Source organism: Strix uralensis, chromosome 20 (genome assembly GCF_047716275.1).
Source record: "Strix uralensis isolate ZFMK-TIS-50842 chromosome 20, bStrUra1, whole genome shotgun sequence".
NCBI classification, from domain to species: Eukaryota; Metazoa; Chordata; class Aves; order Strigiformes; family Strigidae; genus Strix; species Strix uralensis.
In genome coordinates this window covers 475654-492293 of record NC_133991.1, presented here as the reverse complement: position 1 = coordinate 492293, position 16640 = coordinate 475654, and the positions used below count along the sequence as shown (strand labels likewise).

At 56.3% G+C, this 16640-nt stretch overlaps 1 protein-coding gene across 2 annotated transcripts; it reads left to right on the top strand.

Moving 5' to 3' along the window:
- The first annotated feature begins 5505 nt into the window (after positions 1–5505).
- LOC141952501 (uncharacterized) lies at positions 5506–13896 on the top strand. 2 transcript variants are annotated; one of them, XM_074889974.1, is made up of 11 exons: positions 5506–5570; positions 6198–6771; positions 7194–8407; positions 8596–8756; positions 9194–9282; positions 9519–10010; positions 10708–10860; positions 11770–11946; positions 12299–12531; positions 13171–13277; positions 13737–13896. In XM_074889974.1, exons 3-11 carry the CDS (start codon positions 8202–8204, stop codon positions 13871–13873), a joined length of 1755 nt encoding a protein of 584 aa, XP_074746075.1. In that variant the 5' UTR covers positions 5506–5570; positions 6198–6771; positions 7194–8201; the 3' UTR covers positions 13874–13896. The 2 variants fall into 2 exon arrangements, with proteins under 2 accessions (XP_074746075.1, XP_074746076.1); XM_074889975.1 differs by lacking the exon at positions 5506–5570 and having other exon boundaries at positions 5581–6221; positions 6727–6771.
- The last annotated feature ends 2744 nt before the right edge of the window (positions 13897–16640 follow it).

Sequence of the window (16640 nt, the reverse complement as noted above, 5' to 3'; positions counted from 1 at the left end):
ATGTCACTAGCCCATCGAGGCACAGAATCAGAAGGTCTCTCTTTAAATTCTGTATGCAACTTCCTGATAATTATGTACCCTAAGGAATATCATATTCAAAAAGATGACAGCCTGGAGCATTTAAGAAGGGAGGGTGCAGAGAAGGAGTTTGGAAAGATAACAGCTTGATGTACTGAAAAGAAAGCACTCACATCACATGCAATTCAAGGTGGTGACTTTGGGTTGGTTGTTGGTTTTTTTTCACAACAAAGTCAGCCTGCAAAGTCAGCCTCACAAAGTCTATTATGTTCCGGGCCACACAGAACATTTAATATAAAACTCAGCCATAAGTTGTATGCCAGGTGAATTGTCATCGTTAGAGAGTCATCTGCTAGGAAACCATGTGTTGCTCTGGGGGAGTGGAGCAGGTCGGGGTGGAGAAGGGATCAGGGGGAGGGGGAGGATTTGGGCAAATGCCATTCAGTAAGTCTGCTGGGGAAACACATTTTTATGTGAAAATCAGCACTGGTCATCCTTCTAGTGGCATCTGGGCATGCCTGCAGCCACAGAACTGCCTATTACAGGAGCAAGGGCTGCCGTGAAGTCACGCCGCCGCGTGCCTCTGCGTCACGGGGCTCCACTGCGAAATATCCCTGCTGAGCTGCAGCTCCTCGTGCCTCAGCCCCGTCAAGGGCCGTGAAGGACACACCATCTCCCGGGGCCCATGAAGCCATCCTGGCCCTCACAGAGAGCTGGAGCCACTGAAGACCAAAGCCAGGCAGGATTTGCAGAAAGCTCGAGTGCTTCTTTGGATAGCAAGAAAATCTAGCCTACGCTAAGGGATAACAGTGTGGTAGTGGTGGAAAACTGCAAGGCTTTGAAGGCAGATTTGGAGGACATTAACTCCCCAGGGCTTCTTGCCCTCTCCCCCTGGCAGCTGGGTTTGGGCTGCAGGCAGATTTAGGCACGGGGATTAGAGTGAGCAAACAAAATTCTATTCACCCTGCTGGTTCCCATGGCCAGAGCTGGGTGGAAAACAGGGTTTGCTTTTGGCTGGTCAGGTATTCCATAACTTCAGAAAAAGCTGATTCATAATCTACTTAAAGGTTTGATCAAAAGTTTTGCATGTTTGGTGCACTCGAAATTCTGAATTAAATGTGGTTTATGGTGATCTAGAAAAGCAATGTTTTGGTTTGCTTCCTAGTCCGCTGATGACAGATTAGGTAAATGTGAAACAATTTCTGAGAGGAAACTTGAGGAAGCAAAGCTCTGCGGACATCAAAGCTATGCTTTCTAAACGCTTCAGAATATTTTAAAGTGGGAGATTCAGTAACATAAATATGGACTCACCAAACATTTTGGTGTAACTAAATCTGCTTCTTTTGCAGGAAAAAAAAAAAAACAAAACAAAAAACCAAAAACCAACAACAAACAAATGAGTGTTAAAGAATTCCCTGGTGTCTGGTCTGGCATCTGGTCGGGTTTATTTCCATTGTGAGTTGTTTCCCAAAACAGCCACCTCATTGGGAACTCCAATAACCAGAATGAAGAGTCTTGGCCTCAAACTAATTGTCTGCAAGGACACCCTGGGAAGAGCAGCGCTGGTGATCGATCGCCAGAGAGTGTCAGAGCAGAAAATAACGTGGTCCCCTCAAGGATAGGGAGGCTGATTCTCAGTTGAAATGAATCAACACTATTTTCTGAACACAGCTCATGCAATTCACACCTCTGGAAGGTCTAACTTAATTTTCCTCATACCACTTGGCAATGGACAAAATACTTTGAGGCAAAACTTGTTTTTTCCACTACAAGACTGTAGGTTGATCAAATAGGCTCTGAAACTTCCCCTAAAAGTCATTGAAAAAGAAATGGAACAGAAAATTAAAAAAGCTTAAAAGGAAAAGCAATATGCTATTAATTTTTTCAACTTTTTGCTTCACTGGAAAAATTGAAAAATTTTCAATTCAGGTTAACTTAAAACGTATTTTTTTTTTCCATTTGGCCATTGAACCAAAAAATGTGTAGTCTCCTAGCTTGTACTGGCCCCTATTTTTGTTCAACTGTTTCGGTTCATTGCCCCTATTTTCAAGAGACAGCTACAGCTTTCTAACTGTATCTGTCGTGTTCAGGAAGACACTGAGCAGAAGACTCCGGCTACTCTGGGTGATTATAAGTTATTTTGTTTTAACATAGGAAAGAAGAATAATCATTGGTCCACACTAGCTATAATTTGTGTCTCCTCTCTACGTTCAGATCCACCAGACATTCACATTTAATATATTTACACAGGAATCCCAGACTGAGTGCTCATTTTATGCAAAATGTCCTGTCAGAAGATGCCATTTCATGATGAGTGAGATGTTGCTCAGAACACGTTGACTTCAATCACACTTTATCTGAAAAAAACACAGAGTGAAACTGTTTTGATTTTCCATTTGAAGTGAATTTTCATTTTAGCTTTTTTATTCACTGCACCAGCCAGAGGGGACCAGTGCACAGCAGCTCTGGGCACGGGAGCACAACCATCCTCACGTCCCCTGAATTCAACCTGCTGTCCCGATCCAATGTCGGGGGAGGTTTCCATACGATCCCCAGAGCGAGAGTAAGACACGAACGAGGCCAAATGCCGTATACCCAAAACAGGTTTTTATTATTAAAGAAGTGAACAGGGGTACGATAGGACAGGATGGAAGGAAAAGGCAGAAATAAAGCAAGGATGCGGGATAGGGCTGCAAGAATAGTCACCCCCATGGATCCAGCGACGTCCCGTTGGTCCTCAGTCGTCAGTTCTTCGGTGGTGGGCGCACACGGATCTGGCTTCGATGGTAGATGCACACTGAGAAAATTTTCTGCTGCCTTTTTAAGTCCATCGTATCCATTGATTAGCACATCTGCTCACCTTTAGGTTTTTTTTCTCTGGTCCCACAGGTTTTGTTGCACCTGGCTTCAGGGCAGGAACGTTTGCCTCTTGTCAGTTCATTAGCCATGCAGGCACGGGGTCTGGCCTACACAATAGAGCCACAAAGGGCTACAGGATGGGGCCAGCTCAGCACACCTCTGCCCCTTTGAGGCTTGTCTAAAGAGTCCGGACAATGCAACCGCAAGAATAGGGGGGTGCAGCCTTCAGTAAACCCCAGCTTCTGTGGGCGACATCCCCCAGACCAATTCACAGGCCGCAGCAGCTTCTCTTGGAGGTTTGCACAGACACAAGCAAGCTTTGACACACTCATAGGACATTTCAGTCTCCCACACCTACGAAGCAGTGGCTTGTCAAGGGGAATGAGATGGGGGATTTTCCTTGGCCTTTCTACATTGTTATTCCTTGACCTTCTGCTTAGACCTCCTTGCACTGCTGCAGTCTGAAGCTCAGCCTCCCCCACCTCTTCTGCACCTCCTAAAACGGCACAAGCAAGTCACCCCAAAAGTACAGCGCCGCTCTCACTGCAATTCTCTGCTCTTTGCATCCCCGCACACTATTGCATCATTTTCATGGATAATAAATAACCCATTTCTCCCCCACCTCTTAGGTCTCTGCCTTTCTCTCTCGCCTTCAGTGCTTTGACAGGTGCTCTCCCCCCCACCTTTCGTCAAAACACCAGCTTTGATTTGAGCCAAGTAAAATAAAGACTGACGTGTGATTGACAGCAGCCCAAACAGATGCACGGTTTGGCAGGCTGAGGTTGCAGAAAATGAGCAAATAAATAGAGACACCGGTGCGGTCAAACGTGTCGCTGACATGTCAGGAATAACCAGCTGGAAGAGCTGCTTTGCACGGGCTGGGTATTTAAGGCTTCTGATTTGTACCCTCTGATCATCAGCCAAGTGCCTTAAGTAATTTTTGCCTTTCAGGGCAAATGGTTAACAACAATTACCTGCCCCTTAGCGTTTCTTACTGTTGATCTTAAAATTTGTCAAGCACGTGGAGAAACCTGTAGAAGAAAGATACAGTAGAGCAGCTGCACGTTTTCTGATCAGCACCAGCTCCCGTTTTCCTCCTCTCATTAGGTGGGCTCAGTTTTCAAAGTGACTCTGCGCCTGGCCAGGGAAGATACAAATAAGCACGTGCGAACATTTGTGGGTGTAAATGAGGACTACTTCCGTGGCAAAAAGCGGCTTTTTTGCATGTATGTAAACTGCTGTCCCTCGCTAATTCCTGGGAGCCCCTATGGCGGAGAATCCCCAGGGCGCCCCCAGCGCTGCTCATCCAAGAATTCCTGCTGAGCAGTTCTGTTGGACTCTGCCCGTTCGTCTCCTTGTCTCATCCCCCTGATGCACGCCAACACCTCCTCCTCAGGTGCCGCTTGCCAGAGCCCACGGCCATCTCCCGCTGGGCACTGGACACCCCTCTCTGCCCTCTGTGCACCGCCCTGCGGCCGCCCCAGCCCAGCACGGGGCTGGAGAACCAGGCCCTGCTGAGGCCCGGCCCTGCCGAGCGTCCCGGGCAAGTCCCCGCGGCAGGACCCGTCCCGGCGGGCGCAGGCAGGGCTCTCCCCGGCGGGGCGGGCACCAAGGGACGGAGGGGGCCCTGCCAAGAAGGGCTTTGCTTCTGGGAAGCTTCGAGCTGCCCGCGAGGGCTGAAGGACAGCCCGGCCCAGCCCGCGGACCCCGCTGCTCCAAGCCCTCCGCCACGTCTCCCGACACCCTCCCGGCGGCCTCCGGCGCCTCGGGGCAGGAACGGCCGCAGGGCCGGCGCCGGGGCCGCCTGGGCCCGCAGGGAACGCGCTGCTGGGCCCCCAGCCCCCTGCGATGCCGGCCGAGGGGCCGCGCTGCCCGCTGCCGCCGCCCGCCCTCCGCGGCAGCGCCGGGCTCCGCGCCCAGGGGAGGCCTCAGCCCCGCCCGGCCCCGCCGGCACTTCCGGGGCCGGAGCCGCTGCCGCCGCCGCTTCCGGCGGCACTTCCGCTTCCGGCGGCACTTCCGCTTCCGGGAGCGGCGCGTGCCATGGCGGTGTTGGCGTCCAACCCCACCAACCCCGTGGTCTTCTTCGATGTCACCGTCGGCGGGCAGGTGGGCTCGGGCGCTGCGCGGCGGGGCCGGGGGCGGCAGCGGGAGGGGCTGCGGGGGTGAGCTGGGGGGGGCGGGGGTGCGGGGGTCGCAGGGGCCCGGGGGCAGCCGGGGGGGCCCGGAGCGGGGGGGGCTCGCGGGGGGGCTCCGGGAGGGGGGTGGCGGGGTGCAGGGCGGGGGGACGTGCCGGGGTTCCCTGGGGGTGTAGGAGCGACGTGGGGGGGTGCGGGGGGGGTCGAGTGCTGGTCGTGGGGTTGGCGGGGGGCGACCGAAAGCGCTCGGAGGGGAGCAGCGGGAGGGAGGTGCGGGGCAGTCGGGGGCTGTGGGGCTGCAGGGGCGCGGGGGGAAGGGCTGGCAGCAGGGCTGCAGGGCAGGGGGGCAGGGGTGCGGCGGGAGGGGGCTTGCGGGGGTGGGGGGTGCGGCGGGAGGTTGAGTTTGTGGGGGTTCCCCGGGCGCGGCGGGGGGAGGCTGGGGGGTGTGTTTGTGTGAGGGGCCCAGGGGGCTCATGCGGCCCCGTCTCCCCAGGAGGTCGGCCGCATGAAGATCGAGCTGTTCGCCGACGTCGTACCCAAACCAGCAGAGAACTTCAGGTGAGGAGCAGGCGGCGTTTCTGCAGCTCAGCCCGGGTGGGGGCTGTGAAGACTTTTGGGCGCAGGAATGGCTCAGGTGGCAGTGGCCAGTGCCCCCCAGAGGCGCTGCACTGCTTTGCTCCTCTCTGCGTTCCCAGAGAGATGCGGCCGTGAGCACCCCGATCCCCTGGGGAAGGGCACCTGGCTGGAAGGGGAAGGGCTGCGGTCCCGCTCTGCTCCCTCTGCGGAGCTTCTCGTGCGCTCGGTGCCCTTGGAAAAGGCCGCACCTTAACGGCAGGGCCACGCAGGTCTCTTGGCGCTGACTGAAGGATGCACCGCTCGGGCGTCCCGCTGCCACGGCAGAGATGGATGTACCCTGTTCTCTGTGAAACACGGGGTCTGCTCCACGTTCACTGCCCCTCACGGCCTCGGTGTTAAATATCTGCGCTCCTCAACTGCAGGCAGCAGAGCAGTCTGTTTTAAAATGGCAGTGGGGAGGAGTTCCTGCCGGTTCCGTTGCACTGGGGTCATCCCCGGTGCAGCAAGGGCAGTCCTGCACACCAGTCAGTGCATGTTGGCTGAATGCAGCCCTCTGTGTCCTCCGGGGGCAGATGTGCCTCACGCTCTGCTCTCTTTTTTGTCTTGCAGGCAGTTTTGTACGGGTGAATTCAGGTAAGCGGGTTACGGGGTCCTTTAAAGTAGCCTGCTCAGAGAAACAGGGCTGGGTGAGCAGGAAGAAGGCTCACTTGGAAGTGTTTCTTACTCTGCCAGTACAACATGAAAGAGTTGCAGAAAACCGCTGTGATGAAGTTGTGCTGAGCTCGGTGCGTCGCAGGGGTGGCAGACGTTCCCTTTGGGCATGACTTTGTTCGTGCTCAGGGTGCTCTGAAAAGCCCTGTCTGCAAATCCCACCTGCTCGTGCTGCAGATGGCAGTGGGATCCCCTAAAGGTGCTGGTGTGGGTGTTGTAGGGAACCGTGTCATTTAGCGGGCAGAGCCCACTCGAGGTTTGCCTTTGCCTCTGGTAGCACCAGCGGGGAGCCAGGCTGCAGCACTGGGTGGTGTATCAAGGCAGTAGTAACGTGTAGGACAAGCCTTTGGGACTCTGGATTCCTGGGAGGGTTTTGTGTTAGGATATGCAGTAAGTTGCAATGATTTTCCTTTTCCTTTCCTTGCAGGAAGGATGGTGTCCCTATAGGTTATAAAGGAAGCACTTTGCACAGGTAATTCCTCTGCTTTTGTTTAGGCACTGAAGTAGCAGTTTGAGCTAGATGTGGTTTGGAGAGCTGCCTCAGGCATTATTGGTCTGGGAGGCATCTGTAGGTCTTGGCTGATACTGTCCTTCTGTAGATCTGGGGCATTTGGGGGTCTGGGGTCCCGGGGAGGGATCCCCCGTGCCTGGTGTGTCAGGTCAGAGACCACGTTCTGGCATCTGTCCTCTAATCACTATCCCTGCTCGAGCAGCAATGGGTCCCAAATTACCCAACAGCAACGAGTAGTTAAGCTTTGTTGTAGATTTTAGACTGTAGCATTCACAGACGCTGATAACTCTCGTTGTGCAGCGAGGCAGAACTCCTGTTTGCCCCATGCTAAGCTTCTGGAGACATTTGTCTGCTGAGAACTGAGTATTGTTCTACTTCTTTAGGGTAATAAAGGATTTCATGATCCAAGGAGGTGACTTTGTAAACGTAAGTACTGGTCTATTCCTTTTGTGCTTTTCCTACGTGGTACATTAAGCAGCTGTTTCCAAGGGTCCGTGCTGCTCTGTGGGATCTGTTGGCTCTCTTTTGAGGTACTCAGTAGTCACTGCAGGATTCCTCCTAGCATAGCTGCTGTCTTACTGCCACAGACTATAACGTACTTGAAACCAAATCTTGGGTGAGCATAGCTTCTTCTTCCCAAAATGGAGCCCGGGGACTTGGGGTGCCCTTAAAGCGACAGCCAGGGGTCCAGGGATGCAGAGAGAGGCACACCAAGGGGTCCAGGGTGTCCCAAAACTCAGGCTGAGAACCCAGGAAGCACAAAAAGGGACATGGGGGTGTCCAGTCCCCGCCTCTTGTGCTTGCAGGGCGCCCTGCTGGAGAGAGCCTGCTCTGCCGAGCCCGTCTGTCTCCCACGCAGGCGAGCCTTGCAGGCAAGAGGAGGACAGGGGTCCACAGAGTGTGCAGGGAGGTGGGAACCTTGGAGAGGTGGCCTTGGGCAACCCTGTGCCCCTGGACACAGTGCGCCTTGGCAACGCCCTTGGCAACGTGGCCTGTGTACCCACAGAGAGGTTCTGAGCACCCAGGCCCCTCCCAGCCCCCACTGAGCCATTTATGATGTCAGCGCACGGCCCCCAGTACAAGGGGTTCTGGCACAGGCCCTGCACACACAGTACCTGGTGGTGCTGCCAGTGCTGTGCCAGTGGGCTGGTGCTGCCAGTGGAGCTGGTGCTGCTGGTGCAGGTGCTGGTGGAGCTGGTGCTGGCGGTGCCGGTTCTGCCATCGCTGCTGGTGGTGGCTCAGCCCGCAGGCAGCTGCCCGTGCCCTGCCACTCCTTGGGGTTGGCTCCTCTGTTGGCAGCCGGCACCCGGCAGTGCCCACTAAGTCCTGCCTGGCAGCGCCCCCCAGGGAGAGGCAAGGGGAGGCGGTTCAGTGCCCATCCCCGCCGGGCCATGAAGAGGATCTGGCGGTGGCTGTGCAGGAGGGCCAGGAGCAGGGGGGCAGGGGAGGGTCCCGAGTCCTGCAGGAGCAGCGGTGGCCATGAGCTCCAGCCGGAGGGCCGGGACGAGCTGCACCGTGCAGCCACCACCGGCAACTTGGCCCCAGCGCGGCCGCTGGTGGAGGAGCGCGACACCCACTGCCGGGACAAGGCCGACAGGTAACGGGGTGCAGGCAGGCGGGCGCTGCCTGGGAAGCTCCGGGGCTCTTTTCCTCCCCTGGGGCTTAGCTTTGTTCCTGTGGGTGTTTGTCCTCGAGGGAGGTCACTACGGAAAGGGCGGGCAACAACAGGCCCTTCTCCTTGCCATGAGCTGTGCCTACGACTGGCTCTGCTCTTTGTCTCTCCAGGCGCAGGCGCAGTGGCAGCGCGCGGCCTGTGGACCCCAGCAAGCGGGAAAACAAGGGACAAGCTGCTCCAGGCCAAGCCAAAGGGGTGTCAGCATCCAGCGCTCCCCGTGGGGCAGCAGCTGCTGCAGCGAGGCGGCGTGCACCCGCCCTGCGGAGAGCAGGTAGGACTCTCCGGTGTGGAGGAGGGATGGGGAGAAGGCCTGTCGCCTGCCCTTCTGGCGGCTTGCCGTGGAGACGGGCCGTTTGGAAAGGATGATGTGGTGTGGCTGATGATCCAGGAAAAAAATGCACTGCCAGGCCTTGTCCCTGGAAAGCAGAATTCCCGAGACGCTCATTCCTTCGGGGCTCGTTTCTGATCACCTTGAGCCATCCCGTCATCCCCCTGGCACACAGAAAAGGCGTGTGCGCTAGAGGAGACGAATTCCCCCGCAGGAGAAGAGACGTGTCTGGAATCTGCATTTTGACAAGTCCCCCTGGGTTTGGGGTGTGTGGCTGTGCTAGGATTGTCTCTGCAAGCACGATGATTGGGAAAGCACTGTAGGCATCAAGGAGCTGCGTTAGCTCACTCTGGTTTCAAAAACGTGTGTTTTTAATGTAGATGAGCCTGCCGCCTGCTTGGAGTCGGCCGTCCGTACGTCGTCATCAGATGAAGAAGGCGTCAAGGAGAGCAAGAGCTTTGGGCAGGAGGTATGCCAAACCAAAGATTTTCAATTCGAGTCCTCCTTTTAGGATTATGTTCCATGCTAATGCAAAGCAAGACTTTTCCATGAATAATGTCTAAGGCAGAGTTATTGAAAACTCTTTGATAATCTGCTGTCAAGCTGCTGGCAGTCCTCGCCTGGTTGTATGAAATGCTGCTGCTACCTCCTGGTTTGAGCTGATTTCCTAAGTGCTGTCCATTTGTGTTCTTCAACTTTGAACAGGCAGAAGATGTCAGAGCCCGAATACCGACGGTGGGGTCAGATTCATCCCCTTCCCACCTGAGCCCTGGGAGACATGAGCCATCTGAAAGGGTCGATGGGCAGGTGTTTCAGAGAGAATGTCACCAATGCCTTCGAGTGCAAGAAAAGCTCCATGAGGACATCGCTGAGATGCGAGAAGGAAACAAGAGCTTGTCTCGGCAGCTGAGCAAAGCCGAAAGAAAAGCTGATGAGCTGGAAAAGGAAGTGGAGCAACTGAAAAGTGCCCTCTTGGAAAAGACATCGGCTTTAGACTGGACGGAAAGAGAATTACAAAAGGCCAAGAGGCAGACACTGGACTGGTGTGGTGTATGCCTTCTTAAAGATCAGAAGAGAGCAGATGCCACCAAGAAGGCAGAAGAGCTGCAGCAACAAGTGGCCCAGCTCCAAAGTGAAAACTTTTTGCTGCGTCAGCAGCTGGGAGACGCGCAGAACAACAACTGCCTGGAACAAATGGTGAGTGGTGGTGCCTCTACATGCGAGGCCGACAAGGTAGAAAAAGAGGTGAGGTGAGCGCTGACCAAGACTGACTTAAAGGAGAGCAGTTCCCAAGGCTGTCTGGCGCTTCTAAAAGTCAGCAGGTGTACGGTCCGTGCGCGGGAGTCCTTCGCTCGGCTTGGTTCTGTTTTGCGCTGGGTTTGTTGGAATCGCGGAAGGTTCTGACAAGCCTTGAGATGTTTATAGACACACACGTACGTAGAAACGCTGAGGCCCGCGTTGGGTTTTGTTTGTGGAGCAGAACAATGGCGGGAAGGATGATACACAGAGCTGGCTCTAGGAAGCCTTGGCTCGGGTCGCTGGAGAAAGGGCTGCAGTCCAACGACAGCTCCCGCGTTGGCATCCCGTTAGATTTTAGCATTAACTTAAGGAACAAGCCAAACCCCACAAAGGCACAGTGTCGGCATCTTCCGAGGAGAATGTGCTGGGAGACAGAAATCTTCCCCAGGAGATGACATTTCTGTAGTTGTCTTCACTCGCCAGGGGTGACTGGAGACCATCAGCTGTGCAGATGCCCTCTTCTGCCCGTGGATGCGATGGCTTTGCTTTGCGATGCACTTAGAAAAGTGATCTCGGCCTGTGAACTAGTAACTGAAAGTCAACATACGGACTTGGGCTTCTTTTAATTTGTACTCCTGTGCCGTTGTTTCCCTAGAGAACAGAGGCACGGCTGCAAGGAGAGCTCGCTGATGCTGTCAGAAAGCAGCACACAGCAGAAACTGCACTGAACGCTTCGACGCACCAGTGCAATCGCCTGAAGGCAGAGAACTCCCGCTTGCAGGAGGACCTGGACAAGGCTAAGGCCAAGGTATGCAAAGGCTGTCAACATGTTCGTGTCTTTGAAGCTGTTCTTTTCCTTCAGCAGACAATATTCTGGGAACAAATACAGGAGAGATTTGTCTGCGCACGTCACGAGCGTCAGACTAGAGGGTGCTTTCAGCTGCTTTCTCCTGCCCTCTCGCCTTGCAAAGCTGATCCGCCTCTTCAGGGGGCTTGTTTTGAGGCTGAGGGGCAAAGCAGTGGCTTGGGGGCAGCATCCGGGTGGGGAAGAACAAAGCAGCTGTGCTCTTCCGAGTCTCGCTTCTGTTCCCACACTGTCCAAAAATTGTGGCCGTGAGATGAAACCACAAGCCACGTGCCCCCGAATGTCTCTGGCCTTGGTTGTTTTCCCTGCAAGGTTTCCCCTGTGTCGATCTCTGCACAAAGATGGTGTCTAGTTCCCTGGCAGTGGTGGTTGGGGGCAAGGAAAGTGACCTTGGTTTGCCGTTGTCTCATAAGCCAGGCTTCGCCCTCCCTCTAAGGAAGGCCTTGAAGCTCTTGTCCCTCCCCCCGCACTGTCCTCCCCAGCCATTAGCACAGGGGTGTGCGTGGGAGAAGGAACGGGGCACCGTGGTGGAAGCCAAATGAAAGGCAGCGACCGCGGTGAAATGCCAAAGAGCATCTCCAGAGGCACGGACGTGCTATGATGCTGCAGGAGGAGTGGAGCGCCTTTGCCACGGAGCCTTTCTGGAAAGGAGGGATGGGTGGAAGCTGGAGCAGTCTTGTTGGCAAGGGCTTGAAAGGCACACTTACTTTCAGAAATCCAAGCGCCTTTTCCCTGGGTTGAAATACAAACTCAGGGCACTGACAGCCATGATCTCGATGCATCCGTTGGATGGAGTTTCACCGAGATTTGAGACCCCTCTGCTCAAGGCAGATTGTTTTTCCCCACATACAGGCGTGCGAACTCTCCGCAGAGCTGGAGCTGCAGTCCCAAATATCTCTGAAGCTCGAAGCTCTAAATAAGGAGATGGGACAGATGGTGACAAGTCTGTCAGCTCGCTTGGTGACTCCTGGCGCGGGTCACACCACAACAGCGCCGGAAGAGAAGCAATATCTGAGTCTACTCTTGGAGGTCAGTTCATGTTCCATTTGTATCTGTGGTCGGCGTTGCGTCCATCTGTGGTTGCGGTCACGACTTTTAGGTGTTTTGTCTTGGGCACATGGTTCTCTTTGTTAGTGCTGTGGGTTTGGCTTTCCCGTAGGGAAGCCGGGGAGCTGCAAAAGGCTGCGCCAGAGTCTGTGTGTCGTGTGTCGTGGCACCAGTGCGCGTGAAAAACACGCAGCCGTTTTGCTGCTCCTCGTCCAGGCAGCGTTTAGGCTGTTTAAGAGCTTTTCTGTAAAAGTGGCGGAAAGAGCAGGTTTGTTGAGAGGGGTGGGCATTGTCTTTGTCTTCCTGTTTCTTGAAGTTGCATCTTCTCTTGTAGGTACAGGCAGCCGCTGAAGCCAGAGTAGAAGAGATCAACACCGCTGTCGCCTCTTGGAGGAACGAGCTGGAGCAGATCATTAGAGCTCAGGCTCTCGAGCTGGAGAGAGCAAAGGACAAGCAGGAGTCGACCGCCCTGCTCCTGGCCTGTGCACAGGCAGAATTAAAGAGCTCCGACAAGCGTTTCTGGGTGATGGAGGACATTGCAAGAGTTCTCAGAAACAAATTAAATAAGTAAGTCCCAACGTTTTCTTTTTTTCCCCACGTAACACAATAGGACCCTTTTCATCGCGGCTTTCCCAACCCACGTCCCTTTCTTGGATCTGGTCAGCATGATGTGCGCACTTCTCCAGAGCCCACCTTGGGCTCTCCCATGGCAGAGGCCTGGTTTTGTTGCTCTTGACGGACCCTGAAGTAACCAAGCTGACCAGGCCTGTCCGGAGGGTGTTCTAGTTAGTTTTCTTTCAACAGTTTTCTGTAGCCACCTCCTCTTCCTGCACGTGCGGTGCAAAAGAGGAGCTCCCTTCCCCTTCTGCTGTTACCCTCCAGCTGAGGAGAGACACATGGGAAAAGGCAGAGGGGACAGAAGAGGAGCCTGTGAGGCAAAAATAATCTATTTGCTGTCCGTTATAACGGTGCACCTTCAGTGTGTGTTTACCGTGGGAGGAGGGAAAGAGCCCGGAGTCCTTACTACCTACTGGGAAAGGTCTGACAAAGACCTAACACAGACTGCTTGGAAGCCCGAGCAGCAGCACGTGTGGGTGGCTCGGAAGCCTGTGTTCCTCAGCCCAGCAGTGCAGTGTCACACCTGGGGAACCACTTGGTGCCACTATGAGCAACAGTCGTTCTTGCACGCTCCTGCATTTCTCACAGGGCTAATGAGAGGCTAGCAGAAGCCAGGAGGAGCAACGGCGACACTGCAGTCAGAAAGCGGAGTGTGAGCAAGACCAGGGGACCGAGCGTAAACCCATCGGGCTCAGGTAAGCGGCTCCAGATGTGATTCTTCAGTGCTCAGGTGGGTTAGGGATTACGGTTGGGTTTTGCCTGGGATACTGAAAGAGCGGAAGCCTTTTCCATGTAATTCCTGGTCACGTGGAACCAGGAGAGAGAAGTTGCTTGCTTATCCCGCAGAGCATGAAGCAGGTCTTGTTAGGTGGAAACCCAAAACAGGGAGCGGGCTCTCCAGAGAAGAATTTCATAACAATGGTTCCTCTGGAGATTCTTTCGTGGGCTTTAGAAAGCTAGTTGCCTGATGGTCAGACGTGGAAAATCTTATTTCTTCTGTTGCGTGTGTCCCTTTCATTCTTTCTGGTTTCCTCTGGTGGCCTTAAATCTCTCCAGACCTTCACAGCGTCCTGTCGCAGTTGATAGTTGTCCATTGACTTTGTGGGCTCGCCCTGCTGTAGAACTAACATTGGATCTTGCTTTTTCTCTCCCAGCCACCAGTGAACGTCAAACCAGATCTGGTGGGGATTGTCCCCCGACATCTGCTCTTCCGCCAAACGTCAGCGAAGCCTGGGATATCCCTTCTGGGGCAGCACCGCCCGATAGCGACATGTTGAAGGAGAGTTATTAAAGTGGTAGAAAACACTCAGGAAAGTTGGTGAAAATTCTTTGTCTACCTGGTTCTGGAGAGGACCTGAAATCTCTCTTCATTGCTTTAGGACTTCTCCTAGTAATGTCGTCACTACCTACTTGAAAAACCAGGAGAGGGTAGTACACACACCAGCCCGTGGGCCAGTGCCAGCGCCGGGTAGCCCAGGCACAGCCCCGCCATGGCACCGGCACGCTGCTGCGAACGGATAGTCACCTTTAGGGTTTGCCCACCCCAAAACACCCGCCCCAGGGGAGCGGAGGCACCCATGGGTGCCATCCCCACCATAATGGGGGGCTCCCGGGGTGCCAACGCCTGGGAAAAGGGTGTCACCGTGTCCAAGATGGGCTCACCCAGTGTCCGGTGTCCGCCCAGCACCATGGGCGCCAGCGGCGTGGCACGGGGCCACCGAGCAGGGCTGAGCTCTCCCCCGCGCCGGCCTCGCATGCACCCAGCACCCGGCGGGATTTGGGGACCTGGAGGAGATGTGGGGGGGTGTCAGGGTGCGGCATGGGACACCTCAATTTATCCCCCAGTGGGGTCCCGATTCGGAGCGTGCCGTTCCCTCCACTTTCTGGATCGCTTTGCCGAAGGGCCAGAGGAAATACCCGGCCAGGTCCCAGCAGAGCCGCCCTGCGGGGACACGAGCATCAGCTCTGTTGGGGACACACATGTCCCCTCCAGGGCCACCCTGCAGAGACCCGGGAGACCCCAGCACCCATCAGAGCAATCGTTTTGGGCTCAGCCAGCCCTTCGTGGGGGTGCCAAATGCAGGACTCGCCATAAGGAGCCCCCACAACGGTGACAAAGACCACGGCTGCCACGAGGACATAGAGGAGCGAGAGCCACCAGCCGAAGAGCAGCAGGTAGAGGACATTCCCACACGTCACCATGGACCCTGGGGGAGGGGAAGCACCGGATGGGACCCTTGTCACCTGCAACGGCCCAAATCCATGCCGTCACCGCACAGGGTTGTCCCCAAGGCCAGCCACCTCCGGAGCCCCGGATGACGTTGAGGTCAGAGTAGAGCTCCTTGACGATCTCTGATCGGTCCTCCCAGGGCCGCGCTGTCACGTGGCTCTTCCATTTCTTGAAGCCAAACTGCAGAGATTTTTAAAATTTTTTTTTTTTAGAGGGTGGCGGGAAGAAAAAGAAAACGTATTACAGCCATCCAGGAGCACCTGTGGGTGCCCCCACCCATGCCACAGCCACCCACATTATAGTTGTTGGAGAGCTTGTTGGCCTCCACGGCGTTTTTGGCCGTCAGGTTGCTGCAGGCAGCAGGACAGGGGGGACACAGCTGCAGGCGAGACAGAGGGTGACGAGGGTGTAGGACCCTTCCCCCCAGCACCCCGTGCCCAGCACAGCCCACGGTTGACCTTCCCTGGGGGGACACGGGGACGGTGCTGGTGACAGCCCAGGTCACCCAGGTCACCCTGCACGTTGTTGATGGCGGCGCAGTGCCGGTCACAGAGGGAGCCCCGGCGGGGGCCATCGCTGTCACCCTGGGGCTCGGTGGCCTCGGGGGCATCTGCGGGGGGGGTGGGGGTGGGGGCTGGAGTCACACTGGGGCCATATCCTGCCCGGGCTCAGCACCACAGGACACCCAGGGGCTGCTGTGCTGGGATGTCACCCTGGTCCCCAAACCCCACAGGGGACACACAGAGCCCCCGGGGTGGTGCTCAGGAGGGGGGAACCCACCAGCCCCCAGGATGAGGAAGGGGAGGGGAATCCCCCCAGTGCCCAATGTGATGCTCAGGAGGTGGAACCCTGCTGGTACTCAGGATGGGGAGGACCCCCTCAATGCCCGGTATAATTGTCAGGAACGGGGGAACCCCCCCAGGTGTGTCCCCCCACCTCACCGGGTGCATCCTGCGTGCAGCAGCGGCGGCGGGGGAGGCTGGACTCCCCCTCGCTGGCCATGGCGGGGTCTGTGCGTCCGTCGGTCCCTGGGTCCTTCCCCGGGAGGTGCGGGGCATGCGCGGGGCGCGACCCCCCAAAACCGCCCCCCCTTCCCACCGGGAGGGGCTGGAGCTGACCCGCCTCCGCTGGGGCCTGGGGTGCACCTAATAACGGGGTGCGCGGTGTATCTGGGTGAGGGGGGCTGGGGTGTACGGGAACCGGGTACACAGGGACGGGGGTGCGCGGGGATCCGGGCGGGGGGGGCCGCGGTGTATCGGGGTGCGCAAGGATGTGGGCTGCGCTTGGACAGCGGGCGTGGTATATCGGGGTGCAGGGGAAGCGAGGTGCACGCTGTGTGGGGGTGCACAGGGTCGGGGATGCACGGGAATCGGGGTGCGCGGGGCTGCGTCACGCAGGAAGCGGGGGGTGCGGTGTATCGGGGTGCATGGGAACTGGGGTGCGTGGTGTATTGGGGTGTGCGGGGCTGGGGTGTAGAAGAATCTGGGGTGCACAGGGAGCGGGGTGCAGGGTTTACCCGGGTGCACAGTGCACCGTAGCGCACGGGGAGTGGGGTGCACAGTATGTTGGGGTACAAGGGAGAGTGGGGTGTGTTGGGGTTCACAGGGAGTGGGGTGCACGGTGTATTGGGGTACAGGGACTGGAGTGAACGGTGTGTTGGGGTACAGAGGGACTGGGGTGCACAGTGTATGGGGGTGCACAATGTATTGGGGTACACGGGGACTCGGGTGCACAGTATGTTGGGGTTCACGGGGAGTGGGGTGCACGTTGTATTGGGGTACACGGACTGGGGTGAACTGTGTGTTGGGGTACAGACGGACTGGGGTGC

What these genes read in the sequence shown, in the direction of transcription:
- LOC141952501 (XM_074889974.1), top strand. Translation starts at nt 8,202, where the DNA reads ATGAAGAGGATCTGGCGGTGGCTGTGCAGGAGGGCCAGGAGCAGGGGG. An exon ending in TGCCGGGACAAGGCCGACAG is followed by an intron (nt 8,408 to 8,595) that starts GTAACGGGGTGC and finishes TTGTCTCTCCAG; the next exon opens with GCGCAGGCGCAGTGGCAGCG. An exon ending in TGGACAAGGCTAAGGCCAAG is followed by an intron (nt 10,861 to 11,769) that starts GTATGCAAAGGC and finishes CCCCACATACAG; the next exon opens with GCGTGCGAACTCTCCGCAGA.